General features: G+C 39.0%; 10 protein-coding genes across 10 annotated transcripts; 8 read left to right on the top strand and 2 right to left on the bottom strand.

Moving 5' to 3' along the window:
* Nucleotides 1-377: 377 nt before the first annotated feature.
* Nucleotides 378-3,374, top strand: L201_006337 (uncharacterized protein; the record flags this gene model as incomplete). Its single annotated transcript, XM_066222058.1, has 10 exons — nucleotides 378-410; nucleotides 498-596; nucleotides 673-836; nucleotides 919-1,288; nucleotides 1,357-1,587; nucleotides 1,682-2,290; nucleotides 2,402-2,539; nucleotides 2,609-2,704; nucleotides 2,806-3,225; nucleotides 3,309-3,374. 10 exons carry the CDS (start codon nucleotides 378-380, stop codon nucleotides 3,372-3,374), a joined length of 2,226 nt encoding a protein of 741 aa, XP_066078155.1.
* A 360-nt stretch (nucleotides 3,375-3,734) lies between these two features.
* On the bottom strand, nucleotides 3,735-6,793 carry L201_006336 (uncharacterized protein; the record flags this gene model as incomplete). The annotated part of the gene is made up of 11 exons (XM_066222057.1): nucleotides 3,735-3,812; nucleotides 3,896-4,021; nucleotides 4,095-4,178; nucleotides 4,260-4,636; nucleotides 4,702-4,777; nucleotides 4,839-4,963; nucleotides 5,022-5,793; nucleotides 5,859-6,064; nucleotides 6,146-6,443; nucleotides 6,510-6,648; nucleotides 6,717-6,793. The coding sequence occupies 11 exons, from the start codon at nucleotides 6,791-6,793 to the stop codon at nucleotides 3,735-3,737; spliced, it is 2,358 nt and encodes a 785-aa protein (XP_066078154.1).
* Nucleotides 6,794-7,116: 323 nt separating this feature from the next.
* On the top strand, nucleotides 7,117-8,981 carry L201_006335 (uncharacterized protein; the record flags this gene model as incomplete). Its single annotated transcript, XM_066222056.1, has 7 exons — nucleotides 7,117-7,144; nucleotides 7,206-7,285; nucleotides 7,398-7,714; nucleotides 7,763-7,846; nucleotides 7,912-8,676; nucleotides 8,734-8,793; nucleotides 8,855-8,981. 7 exons carry the CDS (start codon nucleotides 7,117-7,119, stop codon nucleotides 8,979-8,981), a joined length of 1,461 nt encoding a protein of 486 aa, XP_066078153.1.
* Nucleotides 8,982-10,618: 1,637 nt separating this feature from the next.
* On the top strand, nucleotides 10,619-11,049 carry L201_006334 (uncharacterized protein; the record flags this gene model as incomplete). Its single annotated transcript, XM_066222055.1, has 2 exons — nucleotides 10,619-10,801; nucleotides 10,846-11,049. 2 exons carry the CDS (start codon nucleotides 10,619-10,621, stop codon nucleotides 11,047-11,049), a joined length of 387 nt encoding a protein of 128 aa, XP_066078152.1.
* Nucleotides 11,050-11,597: 548 nt separating this feature from the next.
* On the top strand, nucleotides 11,598-11,924 carry L201_006333 (uncharacterized protein; the record flags this gene model as incomplete). The annotated part of the gene is made up of 1 exon (XM_066222054.1): nucleotides 11,598-11,924. The coding sequence occupies one exon, from the start codon at nucleotides 11,598-11,600 to the stop codon at nucleotides 11,922-11,924; it is 327 nt and encodes a 108-aa protein (XP_066078151.1).
* Nucleotides 11,925-12,593: 669 nt separating this feature from the next.
* L201_006332 (uncharacterized protein) lies at nucleotides 12,594-13,049 on the top strand (the record flags this gene model as incomplete). The annotated part of the gene is made up of 1 exon (XM_066222053.1): nucleotides 12,594-13,049. The coding sequence occupies one exon, from the start codon at nucleotides 12,594-12,596 to the stop codon at nucleotides 13,047-13,049; it is 456 nt and encodes a 151-aa protein (XP_066078150.1).
* A 692-nt stretch (nucleotides 13,050-13,741) lies between these two features.
* On the top strand, nucleotides 13,742-14,042 carry L201_006331 (uncharacterized protein; the record flags this gene model as incomplete). The annotated part of the gene is made up of 2 exons (XM_066222052.1): nucleotides 13,742-13,838; nucleotides 13,915-14,042. The coding sequence occupies 2 exons, from the start codon at nucleotides 13,742-13,744 to the stop codon at nucleotides 14,040-14,042; spliced, it is 225 nt and encodes a 74-aa protein (XP_066078149.1).
* Nucleotides 14,043-14,220: 178 nt separating this feature from the next.
* L201_006330 (uncharacterized protein) lies at nucleotides 14,221-16,874 on the bottom strand (the record flags this gene model as incomplete). Its single annotated transcript, XM_066222051.1, has 8 exons — nucleotides 14,221-14,244; nucleotides 14,321-14,657; nucleotides 14,716-14,803; nucleotides 14,869-15,127; nucleotides 15,189-15,815; nucleotides 15,904-16,284; nucleotides 16,384-16,616; nucleotides 16,853-16,874. The coding sequence occupies 8 exons, from the start codon at nucleotides 16,872-16,874 to the stop codon at nucleotides 14,221-14,223; spliced, it is 1,971 nt and encodes a 656-aa protein (XP_066078148.1).
* Nucleotides 16,875-17,304: 430 nt separating this feature from the next.
* Nucleotides 17,305-19,733, top strand: L201_006329 (DNA polymerase epsilon subunit B; the record flags this gene model as incomplete). Its single annotated transcript, XM_066222050.1, has 12 exons — nucleotides 17,305-17,337; nucleotides 17,413-17,484; nucleotides 17,600-17,669; nucleotides 17,735-17,796; nucleotides 17,868-17,989; nucleotides 18,054-18,135; nucleotides 18,215-18,418; nucleotides 18,475-18,599; nucleotides 18,659-18,716; nucleotides 18,780-18,993; nucleotides 19,064-19,365; nucleotides 19,464-19,733. 12 exons carry the CDS (start codon nucleotides 17,305-17,307, stop codon nucleotides 19,731-19,733), a joined length of 1,614 nt encoding a protein of 537 aa, XP_066078147.1.
* A 1,169-nt stretch (nucleotides 19,734-20,902) lies between these two features.
* L201_006328 (40S ribosomal protein S15) lies at nucleotides 20,903-21,990 on the top strand (the record flags this gene model as incomplete). Its single annotated transcript, XM_066222049.1, has 5 exons — nucleotides 20,903-20,905; nucleotides 21,202-21,324; nucleotides 21,481-21,666; nucleotides 21,799-21,866; nucleotides 21,930-21,990. The coding sequence occupies 5 exons, from the start codon at nucleotides 20,903-20,905 to the stop codon at nucleotides 21,988-21,990; spliced, it is 441 nt and encodes a 146-aa protein (XP_066078146.1).
* Nucleotides 21,991-22,368: the final 378 nt, after the last annotated feature.

The raw sequence follows: 22,368 nt of genomic DNA, 5'->3' as shown, positions 1-22,368 counted from the left end.
TAGGAAGGTTATGTTTAGAACGAAAGCTCATATCTGGGTGTTTTAGGTAGGTTCATTTGCAATGGATTATAAAAAGAAATATCTCAATGGATATTTGGTCAAAAACATGACGGTTTATTATCCTCTTCGTGAACCCAGCGTCAAGTGATATTAAGTTACGTAATCTTGCTTGTTGATCATAAATTCGCTCGAAGTCGTTGGGCGGTCTGTATCCCTCCAATAGGTAGTACTCGCTTTGCTTCTTACATATATGTATCTTTACTACTCTCGAAACCAATTCAACTGTTATTTGTCATAGCTAGACAGCCTGAGTTGCACTCCCATTGTTCACACTTCGTATAGGTGGAAATATTATAGAGCGGACAATCAGAGTAGAAATGGCAGCTTCACCTGCGGAAAAATCGCTATGGGTGAGTTCCCAATAATCCCACCATGCCAAAAAAGACCCTATTCTCATCTATATCCAATGTTGTTGACTTCACCTTCGTATGCCTTAGAGCGAATACACCAATTCAGAAGGTAGGAAGTATTGGTCTCATGCGACTACGAAACAAAGTGTATGGGAAAAACCGGATGAGTTAAAATCTCCATTTGAAGTGAGTTATCCTATTTTCTTCAGTTGTTAATCTAAAAAGTGAGATCAGCTAATATGTGACAATTTCAATGATACAGAAAGCACTTGCTAAAACACAATGGAAACAATATACATCAAAAGATAGACCTTATTATGTCAACACAGCTACTAAAGAGACAAAATGGGATTTACCACCTGAATTGAAAGAGTTAAAGGAGAAGATTGATAGAGAAGAGGAAAGAAAAGCACAAGGTCTAGGAAGGTAAGCTATGGTACCGTCACTTCTTCTCAGTGAAAGTGTATATGAACTTTAGCTTATTCCCTTTAAAATCTGAATGTGATAGCCCTGAAAGATCAAGATCACCTACCCCAGAAGATATCAGAGAATTAAGAGAAGCAGCAGCAAATGCTATAGCCCCTTACGGATCTTTACCACCTACCACATCAACTGAATCACCTTTATCTAGAAACGGTTCTGAAACTCCTTCTCAAGCTCAACAGCAAACACCTGTCATACCAGCTCAAGAAGTAATCGTTATGCCTCCAGGTGGATTCGCTGATAGAGCTAAAGCAGAAGAAGCATTCATTTATCTGTTGAAAAGAGAAGGTATAAATGAACAATGGACATGGGATCAAACGATGAGAAAGATCATTATGGATCCCCTTTATAAAGCTTTGAATTCCTTAGCAGAAAAGAAAGGCGCCTTTGAAAAGGTAAGTTCATTTTGTCATTCTAGGCCCGGGCTACTCTCAAAATGCCTAATGATTATCGTATTTTATAGCATATCAACAGCATACATGAATCACGTCGACAAGCAAAACAACTTCGGATTTCTAAACTTCGACCAATCTTTCATAAATTATTTGCTTCATCATCAGAAATTAAAAGTTACTCTACAATGAAAACAGCTGAAAGGGTATTCCAAAATAATAGATATTGGCGTGAAGCTCAATATGATGAAAGAGCTTTGATTCTCGATGAATACGTTGACGATTTGAGAAGAATGGAAGAAGTGAGTCAAGTCTTAACTTCAGAAATTTGTCATGCTTGTCGTAAAAGCACTACAGAACAACTTAATCTGACATACTTTTCTCATCGTTTTACAGGCAGATGAAAGAGAATTAAGAGATAGGAACGTTAAAACACTTTCTGAGCTAATCAAAACATTGGATATATCAGTATCCACTAGATGGAGAGAAGCACATGATCTAATTGTATCAAGTGAACATTTCAAATCTGATAGACAGTTACAAAAGATAGAAACTATAGATATGATTCAAGTATATGATAATTATTCAAGAAAATTAGAGATTGAACATGAAGAAGAAAGTAAAAAAATAAGAATTGAGAATATACGTAAATCAAGAAAATCAAGAGATGAATTTAAAGTTCTTTTGACTGAATTAACTGAACAAGGAATCATAAACAAAAATTCAAGATTCTCTGATATCTACCACAAATATCTTAAAAAAGATGAAAGATATTTGAATTTGTTAGGTTTACAAGGTTCAAATCCGTTAGATCTATTCATGGATCAAATTGATGATTTGAGTGAAGAGATTGAGAGATCTTCAGAAAAATTGACAAGGGCTTTACAAAAAGAAAACAAACAAATTACTCTGGAGACTACCTACGAAGAATTAGAATCTTGGGTAAAAGATTTGAAGATTGAAAATCAATTTGAAGAGAGAATTAGGAAAGAAGTTTTTGATTCGGTAAGTCATACAAGAATTTTTCTTGCATCTACTAGGCGTTGCGTGATGTTTCGAATTACATTATGCAAGAAAGAGCGATCCATATACTGATGAGATCCATTTTCAATATAGATCCATGGAACACTTAAACAAGCTGCAGAAGATGAGATTCGAAGAAATGAAAGAAGACGTAGACATAGAATCGATGATCTGAGATATGCGCTGAAGAAAGTCGGTAGACATATTGATCTGGAAATGACGTATGAAGAGGTAAGTCCCCCAAGCCTCCTGTTTTTATGCGGTCAAATCAATTAATTGGCTTTGATTGTACTATTCTAGGCATTACCGCATATGAAAGATCTACCTGAATTTAACGATGTTACTGAAGAAGACGATAGGAAAGTCGCTTTTGAAAAGTTCATCAAAAGACAAAAAGTGAGTTCGCCGCTAACAATTCCATGCACGGATAATGCTGTGAAAAACGAAATTTTTGTGTGGGGATATTGAATGTGACTAACCTGATCCCGATCTCATAGGAAAAACTCAAAGAAGCTGAATCATCCGAACATGGATCTACCCGTGATCGAGAAAGAGAAAGAGAACGTGATAGAGATAGAGATAGAGATAGATCTGATCGAGATAGATCTGAAAGGGATAAAGAAAGGCGATATTCAACCAGTAAAAAGGATAAAGATGATGATAATTCGATGGATGTCGATGAGAAAGATATATCAAGAAAAGACAGAAGCGATAGAAAAGACAAAGATAGAGATGAAAGAAGTGAGAGGAAAGACAGAGAAAGGGAGCGGGATAGAGATCGGGATTCCAGAAGAGATAGAGACGGAGATAGGGATAGAGATAGAAGAGATAGGGATAGGGAGAGAGAACGAGACAGAAAGAGAGGGTCAATCGAACCTGAAGAAGGTCGAGACAAAGATAAAGAGAGGGAATCAAAAGTCAGTGAAACTGTTTCCTTCTTGTTTATATATGATTAAGTAAACGACTCGTTTACTGATATGTTGTCGAATGCAATTTACAGAGAAGAAGAATGTCTTCAACTTCAAAGAAAGATAATAAAGATGATGTTGAAGAAGGTGAGATTTAGGTGCTTACACTGACAGTTTGCTTGAAACAGGATGTTCAATATGCATATTCATTATCATAATTGTCACAGACGAATGATGCATTATGGTGTTGATGGCAAAGGGGGTGCTGGCGTATAGTACAGCCTGATGTAATTCCGGAGACAGGATTGTCCCTTGAGACTGGAGCGAAAAAATCATTTGGGAGAAACTCAAGTATTCATGGTTACGCAGGTACCCCAAAATTTGTTGGCCAATGATTGATGTAACATGACATTTATGTCTACAAACGTTGTATAATCTATATGTTATAGTTAGAACACTGCGTATCTTCCCCTTCTGATTGGATTCTGAGTTGATCTAACTTCTTGAGCAGCCCAATCCTACTGATCAGCCTTTCTCTTCTTCTTTTTCTTCTTCAAATCTATGTTTGAACCTCCATCTGCATATTTACCGGTTTTCTACACAATTGAATAAAACGTCAGTTGTTATTTCTGAGTACCAATAGTAGCACCGAGAAATTGTGAAAAGAATAGTAACTCACCTTTGCTAATACCCTTTGTAATGCTCTTCTAGTTTCACTATTCTCAGGGAAAGAATTTGGATCAAAGTATTGATTGGCATATTCTAATAACCATTCTGGTCTAACTTCTGTGACTGTTCTAATGAACTGTATAAATGAAATAAAGATAACTTGTCAGTATGATTGACATTGAGGTGGATTGGTAAGATAAGTGACTCACGTTTGCTGTTGTTAAAACGAACTCGTTGTAAATTACCCATTCAGGTGTAGTATCTAATCCACAAGATAAATGTAATCTAACAACCTGTTATTCGTGAGATTATTAGCGTTCTTTCAAAAATACTCGCTATATTAAATGTATCGGATTCAATGATGCTATACTCACTTGATTATCTTTCACAGTCATATAACTACCTTTTTCACCTTCTTTGTGTGCAACTTGCATGAAGAAACCGCAAGTCAAAGCTTGTCTGATATTATTCCAATAGTTTTTATCTTCCCATGCAGTTGAACATAATTCTAAATCAAATTTCTCCATTGATCTCTTTAATTGTGTTCTAACATTATCAGCTTGTGTTAAAGATCTTTGATTCAAGTAATTTTGCCAACACCATTGTTTCAAATCACTACCTTCTTGAACCGATTTGTATGCATGGTAAACGTTTAATAAAGTCAAATGATCACCATCAGGATGTGTGAATTGTGCTTTTGCTAAATCTGCTTCTTTACGTTGCGATGCTGGTCTCATGAATACATTCGGTACTGGATAAAAGAGCGAGGAAATTAGATTAAATCACTGTTATATGAAACTAAAAGGAGATACCCACCAGATAACATAGCTGTAAGTGAAAGCATTTCGTTACTACATCCAAATTCTGGACTGACAATCAGCATTTTGGCGAGCTAAGAAAACGCGAGATTCCAATCAGCTTTGTATGAATCACCTTCGCATCCAGAAACTCACCTGAGGATCTAAGGGGAACTCGGCCATTATTTGACCCAAAGGTGTCATATTACCATCATCATCTAAAGCAGCAAGGTAATGTAGCAATTCCAAAGCTCGCATAATTGTTTCAGGAGCGGGAGCATCTATATTCGACAACGCCGTCAGCACAACGCAAAAAGAAGCAATGGAAACTATACTCACCCATATAATCGAAATGTACTAAATCCTTTATACCTAATTTAATCAATTCTAAGACAGTATTTGCTAAATTACTTCTTAAAATTTCAGGATGTGTTTGTTCTTCTAACTCTTTTACGAAATCTTTTTCTGTATATAATCTAAAACATTTACCTGGTCTTGTTCTACCAGCTCTACCTGCTCTTTGCATCGCTGAAGCTTTTGAAATTGGTGAGACTAACAAAGATTCCACTCTAATTCTTGGATTATAGACTTTTTGTTTGCAGAAACCTGGATCTACAACATAAACGATACCATCAATTGTCAAAGAAGTTTCAGCAATGTTTGTTGAAACAACAACTTTTCTTCCTGGTAGTCCGTCTTTTCTTGCTGGTGGTGCAGGATCAAAGATTCTTTGCTGCTGATGTGGTGGTAAAGATGAATATAATGGTACGACCAACAAAGGCCCAGCCATTCCTTTATTAGATAATTCTTCTCCTTCAGCTCGAATTTTCCTACATGCATCTTCAATTTCCTCTTCACCAGTTAAGAATAATAACACATCTCCTTCATCTTCAGCTTGGTGTATGAATAATACTGTTCTAATCGATGCTTCGACATAATCATTTTCAGGTTCCTGTGTGAAGAATGTTTCTACAGGGAAAGTTCTACCTGATACTTTGACTACAGGAGCTATACCTGATGGTTGTCCATCACCAAAGTATTTCTGGAACTTCTCGACATCGAGTGTAGCTGACATGACAATAATCTTCAAATCTGGTCTTCTTTTAGCGATCTACGAGAGCAATGTCAGTTATCGCTTCACCAATCGATAAGATGGCCCAAACACAAACAACTCACATCTTTCAATAAACCCATCAATATATCGGTTGCCAATGTTCTTTCATGCGCTTCATCCAATATAACAGTGGAATACCTTTCTAATAACGGATCATTCATTGCTTCTCTCAATAACATACCATCTGTCATGTACTTGAGGAAAGTTGTTCCTGCTTCAGTCATATCTTCAAAACGAATCGAGTAACCGACTTGTTTACCAAGTTGAACTATAGAAGAATGTATGTTAGTATATCTTTCTGAACTTCAATATGGTATTAAGGAATGGAAAGAGAAGACTGAAAACTTACCATCCATTTCATCAGCAACACGCTTAGCTACAGACATAGCAGCCACTCTTCTAGGTTGAGTACAAGCGACCATTTTACCTCTTAACATTGGTAAATCGGAATAACAAACGAATTGAGGTATTTGTGTTGTTTTACCTGAACCGGTTTGACCTTCCATAACAGTAATTTGGTTTTCTGAGAATACAGTTAAGAATTCTTGCATTTTTTGATAAACTGGTAAACCTTTTCTTTGTTCTAAAATCTTTCTATAAGATGCTGAAAATGGTTGTAAGCCTTTGAATGGGTTGACATCTCCGTCCTAGAAATGAGTAGTATTCAGTTGAAGTGACCATAGTTGACAAACCAGGATTCGAAGGGAACGTACCATGATTGATTTAGCTTGAGCAACTGATACTTTCCTGGGTACTAACCCATTCAAGGGATTACTGGCTTTTTCACTTGTACCATTACTACCGGTAGCATAACCGTTGGATGAAGAAGAAGCAGTCATATTTCGATGAGCACTAGGTCGTATATGTCAGCTTACATGCTACATGACCTGGTAAGGGAAAAGAAGAGCTGGAAAGCTTACAGGTAAGGGTTATCTACTGGAGCAGAGGAAGAAGATTCTACAGCTGTTTTAGATCTTTTAGATGGAGGTTCAGTCATCTCGATCTATTAGGTAGGTGTTTTAGGGATAGGTTCACGCGATTTAAGCTATAAAGAATCGAAACAATAACTTTTTGGTACGTGAATCGGTAAATATCAAGAATTCAATAAAAATCCTATCAGAAAACCAAAAATCGAGAGTAACTCTAATTCAGGCACGCAAGTGGCAAAGTCCACTTCTTCACGCATGCCTATGCCCACTGCTGTATGTTGTGGTGGAGGTGAAGTCATCGCTGCGTCACCTTGGATGTCAAGTTGGTAGTTGATCAACCTTTGATATTTCGCTATTATTCTTTCTGTCTTCTGTAATAACCTGAAACGATATGCCAGGTCTCAAGCCGACTCAAGAAGGTTAGCTAACGGATCAATGAGTTTCTGTAAACGCAGCTAACGGTCTCTTTCCGTGCTTCAGATATCGACCAATTTGTAGCCATTACACAAGCAAGCCCCGAAGACGCTTTACATTTTCTAGAATCTGGTACAACTTTAGAGGTAAGTTACATGACCTCACAAAATCGTTTCAGGAAATCTACCTGATCTTTTAGACTTGGGAAACTGTTGCTGGAAGTTTTTGAAGAGCTTATTTGATCAACGTCATCACTAGGGAGCTATAGAAGACTTTTTTGCAACTCAAACAGCTTCCGAACCGCTGATACCTCATCAGCGAGACGACGACGAGGAAGAAGCAGATTTAGCTCTGGACTCACCTATAATGGCCGAAGATAACAACAACAATCCTCCTCCAGCTGCTGCAGGAGGAGCTAGAACTTTAGGTGGATCAGCCGCAGCTGAACCTTTACCTGCTGGATGGGGACAGCCTGAAAGGCGTAGATTCGGTAGACTTGGTGAAAGTCGGGATGAAGATAATGAACCTCAAGGAGGAGATGACCCGGAAGAGCTATACGCTGGTGGAGGAAGAAGGTATGTCAGCTGTCCGTATGACATTCTAAACTTAGCTGATCCTTATAGTAGTGGTTTAGCGGTTCAAAATCCTGATGGCCCGCAAGGCACTGGTAATCCTCTTGTCGACAATATTCTTCGTATGGCTAATCAGTAAGTTCCATTCTTTCTTGCATCATACATACGCTCGCTCGTTATGATGCCTGACTTTCTAGTAGAAATGGTCCTCGAACACCTCCAGCCGGTGCATCCGGCGCCCCTAAACCTGCTTCAGCTTTCAGAGGAACCGGTAATACTCTCGGTTCTGACGAAGCACCTTCAACCCAAGTACCAGCACCTGGATCAGCCCCGTCCGCATCTGGATCAGCATCTTCCGGACCAGGTGTATCGGCGATCTCGCCTTCGATGATGGACAATTTACTAGCTAGTATGTTTGGTCAAGGAGCGGGAGGCGCAGGAGGAGCGGCAGGATCCGCACCACCTCCAGGATTTGCAGATGATGATGAGGAAGAAGATGATGATAACGATGAGAACGTTCAAACTAGAAGATTGACTTTCTGGAGAAATGGTTTCTCAATTGAGGATGGACCTTTACTTTCTTATGATGATCCTCAAAATAAAGCATTATTACAAGCTATCGAATCAGGTAGAGCACCACCAAGTGTATTTGGAGTCAAATTCAATCAAAGATTGAATGTAGAAGTTGCTCAAAGACGAAAAGAAGATTATCAAGCTCCACCTAAGAAGCCAGCAAAACCTTTTGGTGGTTCTGGTAATAGATTAGGTTCACCTGCTCCTGAAATTGCCTCTAGCTCATCAAGTATGCCAGGTGGTTTACCTCAAGGTATTTTAGTTGGTGGTAATTCTGCTTCTGGATCAAGTACACCAAATACCGGTGCAAGTGCAAGTGGACAAGCTAAATTTGAAGTAGACGAAAGTAAACCCACCACAAACATACAACTTCGTTTGGGAGATGGTACAAGGTGAGTTGACTATGGTTCTCAATAGTTGAAGGGTATATCGCTAACGTTTTGATGCAGAATGGTTGCCAAAGTCAACCTCACTCATACTATCGGTGATCTCCGTAATTACGTTTCAGCGTGAGTTTGCAGCAATCATCACGACTTTTATGACTAACTGATCTGATAATCTATTTCACAGTTCTCGACCAGACGCACGGAACTTTGTTCTTCAAACAACATTCCCAAGTAAAGAATTATCAGACTCAAGCGAAACGATCGAAGCAGCTAAATTACAGAACGCTGTGGTAGTCCAGAGATTCACATAGAAAAGTACTTAACGATGCAGATTAGTAAGGCGTCCGCTTAAGTGTACGAAGATAGAGAAGACATGTATATGTTAACCATGATGTACTTTCTCGATGATTACATGACAACGTTCGCTCGATCGTAGTCGACCTGTGTCCATCTTTTCGCTACAAACACGAATATCGGTCAATAGTCCAAACAATCTGAAAGGAGCCACGCACCAATTTTTCGTTTTACAATCCTGTTCAACACCCGTACAGCCTTGTTCTCGGACTAGCTACGGACAAATGACACCCGAATAAGTAAGGAGGTAGCCAATGTTGTACTAATGTACCGACTTGTTATTTGCGCTCCCGATTGACTAGCCTTTCATGCGCTGCATCGGTCCGTCAAAGTTGCTGGAAGCCCGGGGCGTTATCGCTGATAGATTTGACAATGGGTGTAGGTATTTAACTGAGACATATATAAGACTCAGATTCTTTTAGCATCGAATTGTCCTTACCAACAATATCGTTCCCAACACACATATTCCCCATATCACCTATATAAGATGTCAGAAGAGAGTAAAGCCACTCCACGCAGACCTGGTACAATCGGCAGTGAAAGCCAATCCAGCGGTTCCCAACAACAAAGTTACATCGAATTTTTGAACCAAGAGAGCCTTGAACTCGAAAGGATAATCAAGGATCGTACTGGTACTTCAGCATCTCAACAAACCTTCCCAACAGATGGAAATGCTAGATCCGAAACTGCAAACAATTCTGGGACTTAGTGATCCTCGTCCAAAGTCGTAAGTACAGTCATTGGAAGTACAAAGTTGGTGTCCGAGTAATTATGTGTATATATGACATAGTCATCTCCGAAAGAGGCAGAAGTTATTTCCTGAATTACTATATCCGATGTATTGCATGCCATTCAATCTTTGGTACTTATGGGCATCTCAGCTGCTTCCCATTAGATGCACCACAACTACCATCGGAAGAAGCAGAATAATCCTTCCTGTGTACTTGCCATACAGCTGAGGAAGTACTGTACGTGTGACCATACCTCGCGCACTCCATTCAGGCTCTTTTGATCGAAGGTGAGCCTAAGAACACAGGAAATATTGCGTAATTTACACCACTCATCCATACGAAGGACCCACTCCTTCCTTTCTCCATGCAATAAGAAAACAGTACACTTGTTTCGCTAACTGTACCATATCAACCTAGTATCTTTGTGTACTCTTGGATCATAGTATATTTTGTAAGACGTCATTCCTCTACGTAATGTCTCAATGGCTCGTAAGGCTTCTCTTCCCTTTCCCTTTCTTATACGGTCGCCGAGCGTTGAAGAGAATTCCCTCCAATGCAGGACGAAGACTCAGGAGAAATATGTATATAAAGGTCACAAGATTTCTGGATCGTTAATGATTTGTCCTGTTTATACCACTTCACTTCCGCCCAACTGAATTGTTGTCATATCATCGTCCAATTGACAATTACTTATTGAAGATTACCTGTCTATCTACATATTCATCTATAACTTATCCCTAATTGTAAGTGAATAGGTGGAATCCTGATGACGCTAAATTACCGAAGGTGCTGATCAATTGTAGAACGGAAAGCTGACGATTCTGTTGCCAGCCCCTTTTAAATACAACCGTCTTTCAGATACAATGCCTGGGATATTATCTGATGCTGGAGGTAATTCAGACTTTACTGAATGTCCTTACTATGAGAGAATAAATTCAAACGTACAAAGAGCAAAAACACAATACTCAGGATTGTTCAGTAGTTTTCCCAACTCAAGTTTTGCTATCATCACTCTTGAAGATTCCAATAGAGAATCACGAAAGATAGTCAGGGACTTTTCGACCCATGAAGAAGCTCTCTCATTCGCAAGGGCATGGCAAATGTTCAAGCTTACAGAACTGCTGACCAAGCCAAACAAGCTCTTTTCCAATCTCTCGATCAAAGTAAAGATGATGCTATGTCGAGACATGATCACACTTCTTGTGTAGATGATGCATCACGTAGTTCAGTTGATTTTAGAACGCACAGAAGAGAACGACCACAAGAAGGATATGAATCTGGATATGGTGTATAAGATCACAAATTATGGATATACGTTTAACTCCCTGATTATTTTGAACACCAATCATGATTCAACCGCAAGTGAATTATCGTCATTGCTTACCCTATCCTAGAGGTGGTCTGCGGACTTATAGCTGCGTACAGTACGCTCCTAAATGTAGGGAGGTATAGCTGCGACAGATGTTTGCTACAAAAGATAAAGGGAGGATTTGGTGACGTCTTCGTCTGACCTTTGAGTGGGGTTTGGGCAAGACAACCTTTTATTCCCACCTCTGATACTCTCATCCTTTCAAAGCTTTTATAGCCTCCGCTAACTCGTCGCCCAGTATTATACATATAAATAGAACTGTCGCAGACGCCCTTCCCCAAGCATCAACACTTTCTCCATCCTTCATAGCTTTAATCTATATCCAGATCGATATACGTTTGACGATTGTAAGTAAAGATCCGCACCAGCTTGCTAGCCTTCGCGGGGCACAGCACCATATTGACCTCTGCAAAATATTGCTAATTACCAATAACCCTGTCCATATTAGATCAGTCATCCAATAATACTCCATAATGTCAACAAATTGGTCAGAAATGTCTGTAGGGGAGCTGAGAAGAGAATTATCTTCTGCACGAACAACTGTCACCGAATTAAGAGAAAAGGAGGAACAAGCATTTGCAGATGTGGACGCGGCCATCGATAGCGCAATGGAGAGTTCAAGGGCTCAAAGTGAGAACCCTTCAAACGAGGAATTTGCGATGGAACGGCGAAGAAGAGAAGCAAATGCCTTGAAATTGAAGTACGAAATTTCTATTGCTGAATCGAACAAGAAGCAAGTTGAAATTAGGGAACGTATTGAGGCTCTGAAAGCTGGCTCTTCTGGTAATAGTAACAACTAAGCTTACTCTCGTCTTAACTTCACTTTGTTTCGTACCATTCGTACTGTACGAGTAGCGCGTCAGTCGGCAAATGCTAGTTTAATTCACATTCTCCGCTATATGGCCTAGATATTTAGTTGTGTTTCCTGCATAATGATAGTCCTTATCCCTTCCATTAAGAAGTCCTTCCCCACTGTTACTGTACTTCCAGTGTTCTTATCGTTTTGTCCTAGACCCCAGATGAATGATTTGATGATACTGTATCTGTGAAAAAGTAGCATCTCAAGAGAAGTGCCACTTTCAACGGTTCTCTAAGGGCTATGTAGAATACGTTTCTTCCTATTAGTCCTTTCAATCCATATTGTTGCATGACGGATGCTATGATGTCAGGGCTCTCCATTCAGTGACTTTCCGTTGTAGAATATCCACAGCGTTAGAAAGGAAAGTTGACCAGAAACGAGTAAGAGGTTATTGAAGATGTACCAAAAGCGCGAATGCTTCAGCAACCTTTGATGTGCGAGATGCCGTGTGTACGGTAATTATAGCTTGGACTATGTGTAAAATGTCAGGTATATATACTGGCCAATCTTATCCCCCTGCTATAGATGATTAAAACTCTACGATATAACCCCACTTATCAAATAGCTGAATCACGAATCATCAAACTATCACTTCCTCCGCACAAGAATCATGTCAGAAAGTAAACAAGCAACAGAAGGTCAACAGTTTACAACCACAGATCCTTCACCGAGTACCGGAATTGTATTTTATGCAGATTTGCTTATAGAAAAACATAAACATTTAAATGATTTGGATGAGCAATACTGGGGATGTACAGAAGGAAGTGCTCAAAATAGTTTTGTGGTAACAACAGCTGATCATGAAAGTAATAAAGCGAACGGACAAAGAGATTCCAAATATTCAATTTACCCCTTTTCAACTATTGAAGAAGCAGACAATTATGCCAGATCCCATGGAGATGGTCAGGTTTTCCCCAGTTATTGGGCTATGAGACGATATCTTTCTGGTACTTTTGATCGTAGCAACAGTCACGTTGCTTACAATAATAATCGTGATGGAGGAAACTCTTCTTTCAACACTACTTATCATACAAGAACTCAAGCTCCTAGTGGGGAAAACAGATGATACTTTGTAGTTATCTGTATCTCACCAGACTGTACTGTACCAGTAGGGCTCGAAATGATACTGTACTCTATCCCGTTTTATATGGAGTATGCATATACATCATGATCGGATATTGTGTAGCGGATACTGATGAACAAGCAGATGACTGTGCAATAAACGGTCCCATCAATTGCGATTCACCTTTCATTCTCACTTCCTGGCTGTTTCGGCTCACTCATGGCGTGATCATCAGTTTGATATCCTCATTGTCTTCTTCGATCGCCAGTGAAGTGGAAAACATCTTTTCTTCATATGATATCATATCTTCACATATATCCTTTTATGATGCCAGTGTTAGAAGGAAGACAATCCTTTCATTAGCTACCAATGATATGTCAAGCAATCAAGTGTTAGTACATAAGAATGAAGTAACGTTAATAATTCAAGGACTGTATAAATACAGTAGCAGAATTGAGCCATTCTTTCTCAAATCGTTATCATTACTCGTAACCAATTTCATTTATCGCCAACTAACGAGTACCATAGTTGAACCAATCTATATTTATTTTTTTACAAAGTGATTACAATAGGTAAATGACTGCCTTCTCTCATTCTGCATCCTCATCACTGCATACTGTACCATACCTATGACTGACACATTTGTTTATTCACTGTACCTGTATTCTACTTCTCTTTTAGCGATATCAGAAGCGATGTCATCAGCTCAAAGTACCAATCCAATGAGTAGATTAAATTACAGCACTCGACAAATCAGAACTGCTGAAGCTAGTCTTGACATCTCAAGAAGTAGTAAGTTATTGTACTCAAGGTCAAGCAGATGGAAGAGTCCGTTGTCGACAGAGACTGAAAAAGGTTGCTTTGATAGATAATAATTCTGAGAAGTTAGCATACTACGAAAACCTTAAAAGGCAATTGATGGAAGAACGCCGCACAATAGTCGAAGAAGCCTGGGCTAGTTCTACCTCACAATCAGCAGCTGCTGACGAGAAATGATCAGCTAACAAGGACAACTTCTCAAGCGTATTGGCACCGCTTAGATGAGAGTAACCCTGTTCCTGGGAGGATCAGATAAGTATCAAGCCAACTTTTGTATCGTGAATGTCTCGTCATATCGATGAACAGTTGACATATAATGCATATATTGATAATTTACTACTCGCTAAAAAGTAAACTAATGATCAGATAACCATCGGTACTATTATTATAGGGTTAGATCAGCATTAACACGATAACCGATAAATGTTCAGTGCAGAAGGAGGAATTAGACTCACCTCAAATCTGAAATCGGATTTTCTTCTTTGACACCAAGAATTTTCCCAATCGAAATAATAATAACCACCTTGTTCATAATCTTCTGTTATAGCTTGTGGATTATGTGCTCTTTGAAACCATGTTAGATATTGTTTATGAAATCTCCATGATTGTCTTTTTAATTCTCTTGCAGCTAACCATTGTTCATATGTTCCAGTCATATAATAAAATATATAGAATAATTGATCTAAATCTAATCTTGAATATATTGTTTTATCATTTTCTAATATAGGTAAACGAGTTTGAGGATAATATGATGGTGTTTTGATTGGATTTTTAGGGTGATAATAACGTGGTCTAGATTACATTTCCAGAATCAGTATCTATCTGTGTGCAGATGGATCGCTCAACTCACGGTTCAGCATCTAATTGTTGGGGAATATTAGAATAACTTCCATCTAAAGCGTTATTCAACTCATGTACATCATTCGTTCTTCTCTTGGCTATTGTATCATGCGAAACATCATCAGCGACTGCGTGTAGATAACCTCAAGATAACCACACTTACACATCTCCTTAGCCATCTCGAAACTATGCATCAAATTACCCATGACGCCCGGTTGAGCAGATTGAGCGTTTGCCGGCGTTTGTTGGGCGGCTCTGCTAGATTCAGCATGTTGTGGTGCATAGCCTGGTGGTGGTGCAGTAGCTGCAACGCTTTGCGTTGGAATTGCAGGAGTTCGAGAAGATGTAGAGTTTTGAGAGGATGGGAGAGGTGATGGAGCAGATGCAAGTCCTGGAGGAGGAGGAGGTAATGATGCGTGACCCTTCGAAAAAGGTTGAAATAAGCTGATGTCTATACCGGGAGTTGCACAATGAACAACTTACGTTAGCTTGCCCATCACTTTTGACCGGACTTGGACTTGGAGCTTTCGCTGGAGGACTTGGTTCGACTGGTGCGACAGGTGCAGGTGTAGGTGGTTCCTCCAGAGGAGTATCAACCAATTGTGCAGGCAATGATTCTTTAGTCTTTGTAGGTGAAGATTCCGTTGGTGGAACATTGACACTTGATGAAGGTGTACCTGTTGATCCTGCTACTGCAGCAGCTGCCGCAGCAGCGTATCGTATAGGAGGAAGAGCAGCAGCTTTAGGTGTAGGTACTGGTGCAGAAGCCGGTATAGGGGGTACAGGCGGTACATTCTCAGTACTCTTTGCTTTGGTCTCCATCGTTGATTTTCTAGATGGCACTTTTTTAGCGGAGACCGGACTAGGAGGTGTATCGTCATGTGTTGTTGTCGAAGTTGCTTTCGATGCAGGTGTACTTTTTTGTTTAGGTGGTTCTTCCTTTGCAGGTGTTTTAGGTGCTCCTGTACTTATTGATTCTGTAATATCTGCAACTGAAGCGTCATCCACATTGGAAGAATCATCAACATGTCCATAATCATGTATATAATCTTCTTCTTCTTGTAAGTTGAGCTCATCGTAGATGCCTTGATCGAAATCGAAGTCTTCTTCCTATAAACATTGGGAAGAATGGGTATCAATAGTAGGTCATTATCGTTGATGCGACTAAGGAGAAAGAAAAAGAATGAGATTGACTTACGGCATTAGCTTCTAAGAAATATTTAATATCTTCTTGAACATTTTCAACATCTTCAACAGGTAAAGAATTATTTTCTAACATTCTTTGACATAATTCTAATTTTGAAATATGCCATTGTCTTCTTTCATTTAATTCTTCTAATTCAGTTAATCTATCATTACCTTTATTTTTTTTCTTTGTCGTTGCAGCTTGTAAAGATTCAGATTCAGCTTCAGTTTGTTCAATTTGTCTTGATAATTCATCAATTGTTGTACCGACCCAATCAATCATTTCTCTTCTTGCTTTTTCTGCAGGATCTAATTTTGATTGTGCAATTAATCCTTCTTTTGAAAATGCTTTCATTTTCATTTCTTTTTCTAATGCTTTAAATCTTTCCATTTGCTAAAGAAAAAAAACCGTCATTGGGAAATCAGTTACAAACAATCATCCTCACTGATGAGAAAAACCTTGTCTTCATAGTATAGGATATTTCAAACTTACAGTTTCAATCAGCCTCCTATTTTCTAATAAAGCACTTTTATCTTTTATATCACCATTCCCTATCCATGCTTTTATCTGATCTCTCATCTTCTGTAATTTCTTTATCTGTGCTTTCAAGTCATTTTCAGTCTTCTCCTTCTGCGTTGAATTCGTTGCATGACCTAATTTTTCAAATGTTGACTCAAATACTTCAACTCCCACCGTCACCTGTTTCAGGGTTTTATCGATTTCAGCTATTTAACATCATGAAAGCCATATCATTTCCGTATGGGTATGGTGATGATGATGAACGTAGATATTCATATATGATGTTCAGTATCATGATGATCCATCATATTTGTAGTCAGATGATGAGTCGGTTTTGGAAAACATTGATTGATAGTGGCCAAAGCAGTTGAAGGAAAATAGTTATACACGAACAACATCAGCTAAATATACATTGATTGTTGATCACTGTGATTGATCTTACCCGTCAACTTTCTCATCGACATCTTGGTTTATCTTTTCTTCTTATTATGTCTAGAGGTATATGAGATGTATGAGCTATCTGCTGATTAGATATACTAAACATTGTTTTAAATGTTCTTATTATCATGTCTTCTTTCATTGCTCATTCTCAATCTCTCATCCCCCGCTACCGGAATCAAATCCCCGGATTGACATAAGTTGTCTGTCGCGAGCCTAACCGTGTGTCCCCCAGCTGGCTGATAAGACTGGACTGCCTAACAAAGCTGACCGAGAAACACTTACCTTGCTTGTCTGAGTTGCCCATTTAAGCAATCATCTCTTGTTGTTGACATACGCGTGGTGGAGGAAGGCTGAAAAGATAAAGTTGACGGATTCACGCGTAAATAATTAATGTTCTTGATTTTTTATGTTCATGAAAGCCTAACTTACAAGTCAGAGTCAAGACAAGTCAAAATGGTCAATTTGATGAGAGCCGCCATTGTCAAGGTGAGAGTCAGCTGGTAAGAACCATAAAGTGGCGAGGAACACACAGCTGATTATCATCCTGATGAACTGCTTTAGGTCTTTTCGACTAAACATTCTTTGACTCTTCCTGCTGCCGCTTTACAGTATATAGAACAAGTCCTGCTGGAGGTAGGTACCATCTAATGGGAATTTAATCCATTAATCGATCACCTCTCTCAAGACATTAGCGCTAGTGATTGAGCGCTTGAGTTTAACCTTGTTGACATCTTCATCCACCTGACAGAACGAGATACCGGAAGATGAATGGATAGTGGGACTAGAATTCTGGGCAAGAGAGTATCTCAAAGGCGAAGGTAAGCTAGCGTTCGCTTATTCGCTATACCACGAGATCTTCAGCTTATCAAGTATTCCTAATCAGATTCCTCTTCCTTGGTATCGCTTCCTGCTCTTAAAAGAGCTTACGAAAGCTTACAGCTGGGTGTAAGTGTTTTTAGTCATTCCACAACGCCTCAGTATAGTATTATGAAGCTTGCTAACACACTGCGTTATAGACAACGGATGATGCGGCTGTGGCTGATCCATCAGAAATCAACGTGGAATCGCACTTTCATGTGATAGATTCTTTTGATATGCCTGCTGTACATTTCGATGCTGTAAGAGGAGGATTTACAAAGTGAGTCCATACATCACTGTGGGAACAAGGTATACTGATATTTCGTATATCTTTTTCTTCTCAGCGCAAAGTCAAGACCTTCTATAGCAGGTCAGGCTTCTAGTAGATCAGCGTTCCTGAGGGAAAGATGGGGTATAATCAAAGAAGTGAGCTTTTCCCAGCTTTCCCTGCTAGCTCAGTAATTGATATCAAAGAAAGTAGAGCTAGCATTGACCATATTATTAGATTGTGCTTAGAAACGAAAACTTCACTCCGCCAGCTATCGGAGGGCATGATCGATCAAATTACTTGAAATTGACTTCGACGCGGAATCTATTGGGTAGAGCTGGTCAGCTGTTCTTACTATTCGGAATGCTATCAAGGGATCCCGAAGGTAGATTATGTCTAGAAGATGGAGAAGGTAGAGTTGTGTTGGATATGGAAGATGCAGTAAGCTGGTTACACTCCGGAATCTCCGCAAAGCAGCTGACATATCATGATTATAGGTACCGGGAGAAGGTCTTTTTACTGAAGGTTGTATGGTATTGATAGAAGGAGAATACACGATAGATGAAACTATAAAGGTTTTAGCTATGGGTCATCCACCGAGTGAAAAAAGAGAAGTTGCCAGGTGAGCTATCTATGATGTCCTGTTAATACCGCAAGAATCTGATTGATTGTATCACTTAGAGGGCTTCATGGGCATGTGGACTTTTTGGGTGGGGGTGCTATGTCATTGAAAGAAGAGGTAGGTCTGGGTTGTCTTCATTTGTGATGAAGGCAATTGTACTTATGTCTCGCACTTGATCAGCAAAAATACCAGCCTTCAATATTAGCCAACACTCAAGTCTCATTCGTCGTACTATCAGATGTATGGTTAGATCATCCGCGTACACTACCAGCTCTGAGAAGGATGTTGGAGGGATATGCTGAAGCGGTAGAATATCGTCCGATGGCTTTTGTATTTTGTGGGAATTTTAGTCAGAAAGGATGGGAAGGGGAAGGAGGTTTAAAACGATATACCAGTAAGCATTGTTATCAGCTTAGTTTGACATTCCCATGTATGGAAGCTGAACTCTATCGGTGTACCCGTAGATGGATTCAATGCCTTAACGGATTTACTACTCGAATTCCCTTTACTTCATTCATCCAATTTTATCTTCGTACCTGGACCACTGGATCCTTGGTCATCTACAACATTACCTCGTCCAGCAATACCGTCAGTATTCGCCACTCGTTTAACACAGAAATTATCGAGAGCAAGATTCGTTTCAAATCCTTGTAGATTGAGATATTTTGGCATGGAGTTAGTGATTTGTAGAGAGGATTTGATGGGTAAAATGGTTAGGAATTTAGTTGGAGTGAAGAAAGAAGGTCAAGCGGATATGAAAAGATATGTGAGTTTACCTTCCCCTATCTAGTGTGATATGAGAAGTAGACTTTGCTTCGTTGTCCGTTGTAGAGGTAGCTAATTCTATTGGAATTGAATTGATAGCTTGTACAAACTATACTTGATCAAACTCATTTATCACCACTACCAATATCCATAAGACCTACATTATGGGAATATGACCATACTTTAAGATTATATCCTATGCCATCTGCATTAGTCTTAGCAGATAAATATGAAAGATATGAGTTAACTTATGAGGGTTGTCATGTGTTTAATCCAGGTAGATTTGTCGGATCAGGCGGTGAAGGTGGTGGTGGTGAATTTGAATGGAGTATGTATTATCCTGCTACAGGTAGAAGTGAACGAAGGTGAGTAGAACTAGCTGAATATTCAACTCATGGACTATGAGCTGATGTGTTTGATTGCTAGTGCATTAACGTTGGATTAGAAACATGGACTACTTTGAATGGAAATGTAATGAAGATCCGGGCACACATTTCGCTATATCCTTGTTGTATTTCTAGTATTTGAGCATTATCTTGGTATAATATGCATTGCATAGTAATTGTGATTCATTAATCGTGATTCATTCGTTGCGAAATGTACAATTACAAAAAAAAACATACATAGATTGTTAGATAGGTGATGTTGAATTCCCTTAACCTTCTAACAACGTGACAAAAGTCGAAGAAGCAATAATTGTTAAAACCTTTATCCAATCTTCAATACCGAAATATATCCAATTAAATATAGTTTTTTTTTGAGGAATCCAAAGAATCTTTCTCCCCTCGCTCCGTTTCTCCTTTACTCGTGATTAATTGTATGAGAAAGGAAAGCACCGCTATAGTCGATGCATCGAGGTTTATATTGAAAGAGAAAGAGAAAGAAAGAGAGAAAAAGGAAGAAGGCAAACAAAAATCATTCGCATTTATTTTTAAAGGTAACAGATTATCAAAGAAATAGCGGAATCAAATGAGTTTTGTTGGGAGAAAATCAATAAATCCCCCTTAAATAAATTTGCGTCGACTTGTATCAAACAGGAAGTTGCCTGTTGCAAGTAGCATGAATTATCGTTATAAAACGCCGAAACTCCGATAAATATACATGAGGCGAAATTTCGCCAAACGATTTAGATTTTCACTAATCCTGCGTACCATGTAAAATTCCCTTTTAGACTGTACAACCATCTACCATTCTATCCTCTGGCCAGTTAGTTGTCAGCTCACCACTCTCACTCTCACTCTCACTCTGACTTGCTTCGTGACTGTTGCTGTATCGTAGGGATTCGAGGTTTTTTTCATCAAATAAACCAACCCTATCATTTACTTGCTCTTTTTTCCCCTTATCCAACAAGAATTGTATGTCTAATTCAACACCTATCATCAACGCTTTAGAAGAGATTTAGCTGACTTTAGGTTCTCGCTGGTTTTTTCTTTCCTCAATCCAACTTTCGTTAATATCGACAATAATCGACATTCGACAAATCACTCATCTATAAATTCTCACTCGATCATTTCACTCACTCAATAATCAATAGCAAAATGGTAAGTTGAGAATATCATATATGGATCTTGATAGGATAAAAAGAGAGATTTTCACCAGGAAAGGAGCAATTAGTGGAAGATGGTATAAATGTGGATGCGATTAAATGATAGATGGCAAAACGGATAAATCAGATGTAGAGTGTAACTATAGAGGGACAATTGAGCCAATACGAATTACAACACTCGAGAGCTATATAAGAAAGGAACAAGAAGAGACGAACAAGAAGAAGAAGCGTTATCATCGGTGAAGAAATGATATATGGATTGAATGCTAATACTACTTCATCTACTTTTAGGCTGATTTCACCACCGGAGAGGAAGCTGCTGCCAAAAAGGCCTCTAGATCTTTCAAAAAATATCAATACAGAGGTGTTGAACTTGATCAACTTCTTGATCTCTCCAACGAGGACTTCATCGAGGTGGGTTTTGTTTGTTCATGTAGGAAGCATTATGGGGGACGATCGCTGATGTAGGGATAATCTCATTACTCTTCACTTAATCAATCAATTATCATTTCACCTCATCAATAACAATTATCAATCAAACTGTCACCATCGCATCTGTTCAACTCACAGCTCGTCCACGCTCGAGCTAGAAGAAGATTCCAAAGAGGTCTTAAAAGAAGACCTTTAGGTTTAATCAAAAAACTCCGAAAATCAAAGAAAGAAGCTGGACCAAATGAAAAACCAGCTATGGTTAAAACTCATTTACGAGACATGATCATTGTTCCAGAAATGATTGGTAGTGTTGTTGGTGTCTACGTGAGTGTCTAAGATTCCCCTCAAACCCAGATTTGATGTAATACAGTATCACCCACCATCTTATCGTCATTACTGGTGCTTGCTCTACATGGAATTTGTCACTGACTTTTATCTCATGCTGTATTCACGTAGAACGGTAAAACCTTCACCACCGTTGAAGTTAAACCAGAAATGACCGGTCACTACCTTGGTGAATTCTCGTAAGTTAGGCTTTCTATTTTACTTTCGGCGGCAATGTCAGCTTACATATTATAACAATTTAGCATTACCTACAAACCTGTCGGTCACTCTAGAGGTGCTAACATGAAAGACTCCCGATTGTGAGTGTAGTCTCCACCAAAACTCATATCAGACCTTTATAAGTTATTATATACTGATTTATTTACTTTTCTTCATTTAGCGTTCCCCTCAAATAAGCGGTTCGTTTTGGTTAGAGTCTGGATTGCAAGAAAAGGGAATAAGGGATGTAGTTTTTCTTCTTATCTCAAACTATATTGGGATTTTGTATCATGAATGCAGATACGATTTCTTACTTCAATATCAGAATTTGCAAGCAGTAGACGGACTGGGTCGTGTTGGTATATTTGGGCAAACATGATCAAACGGCAGTCGATTTAATGGATAAACGCCGTTGCATATCTTGTGATTTTCAACCTACGATGAGGGAAGAGAGTGATTGACGATATATCGATCAAGATGCTG

This window comes from Kwoniella dendrophila, chromosome 8 (genome assembly GCF_036810415.1).
Source record: "Kwoniella dendrophila CBS 6074 chromosome 8, complete sequence".
NCBI classification, from domain to species: Eukaryota; Fungi; Basidiomycota; class Tremellomycetes; order Tremellales; family Cryptococcaceae; genus Kwoniella; species Kwoniella dendrophila.
The sequence above is the reverse complement of the archived record's forward strand: the minus strand, read 5'-3'. Positions and strand labels throughout refer to the sequence as shown.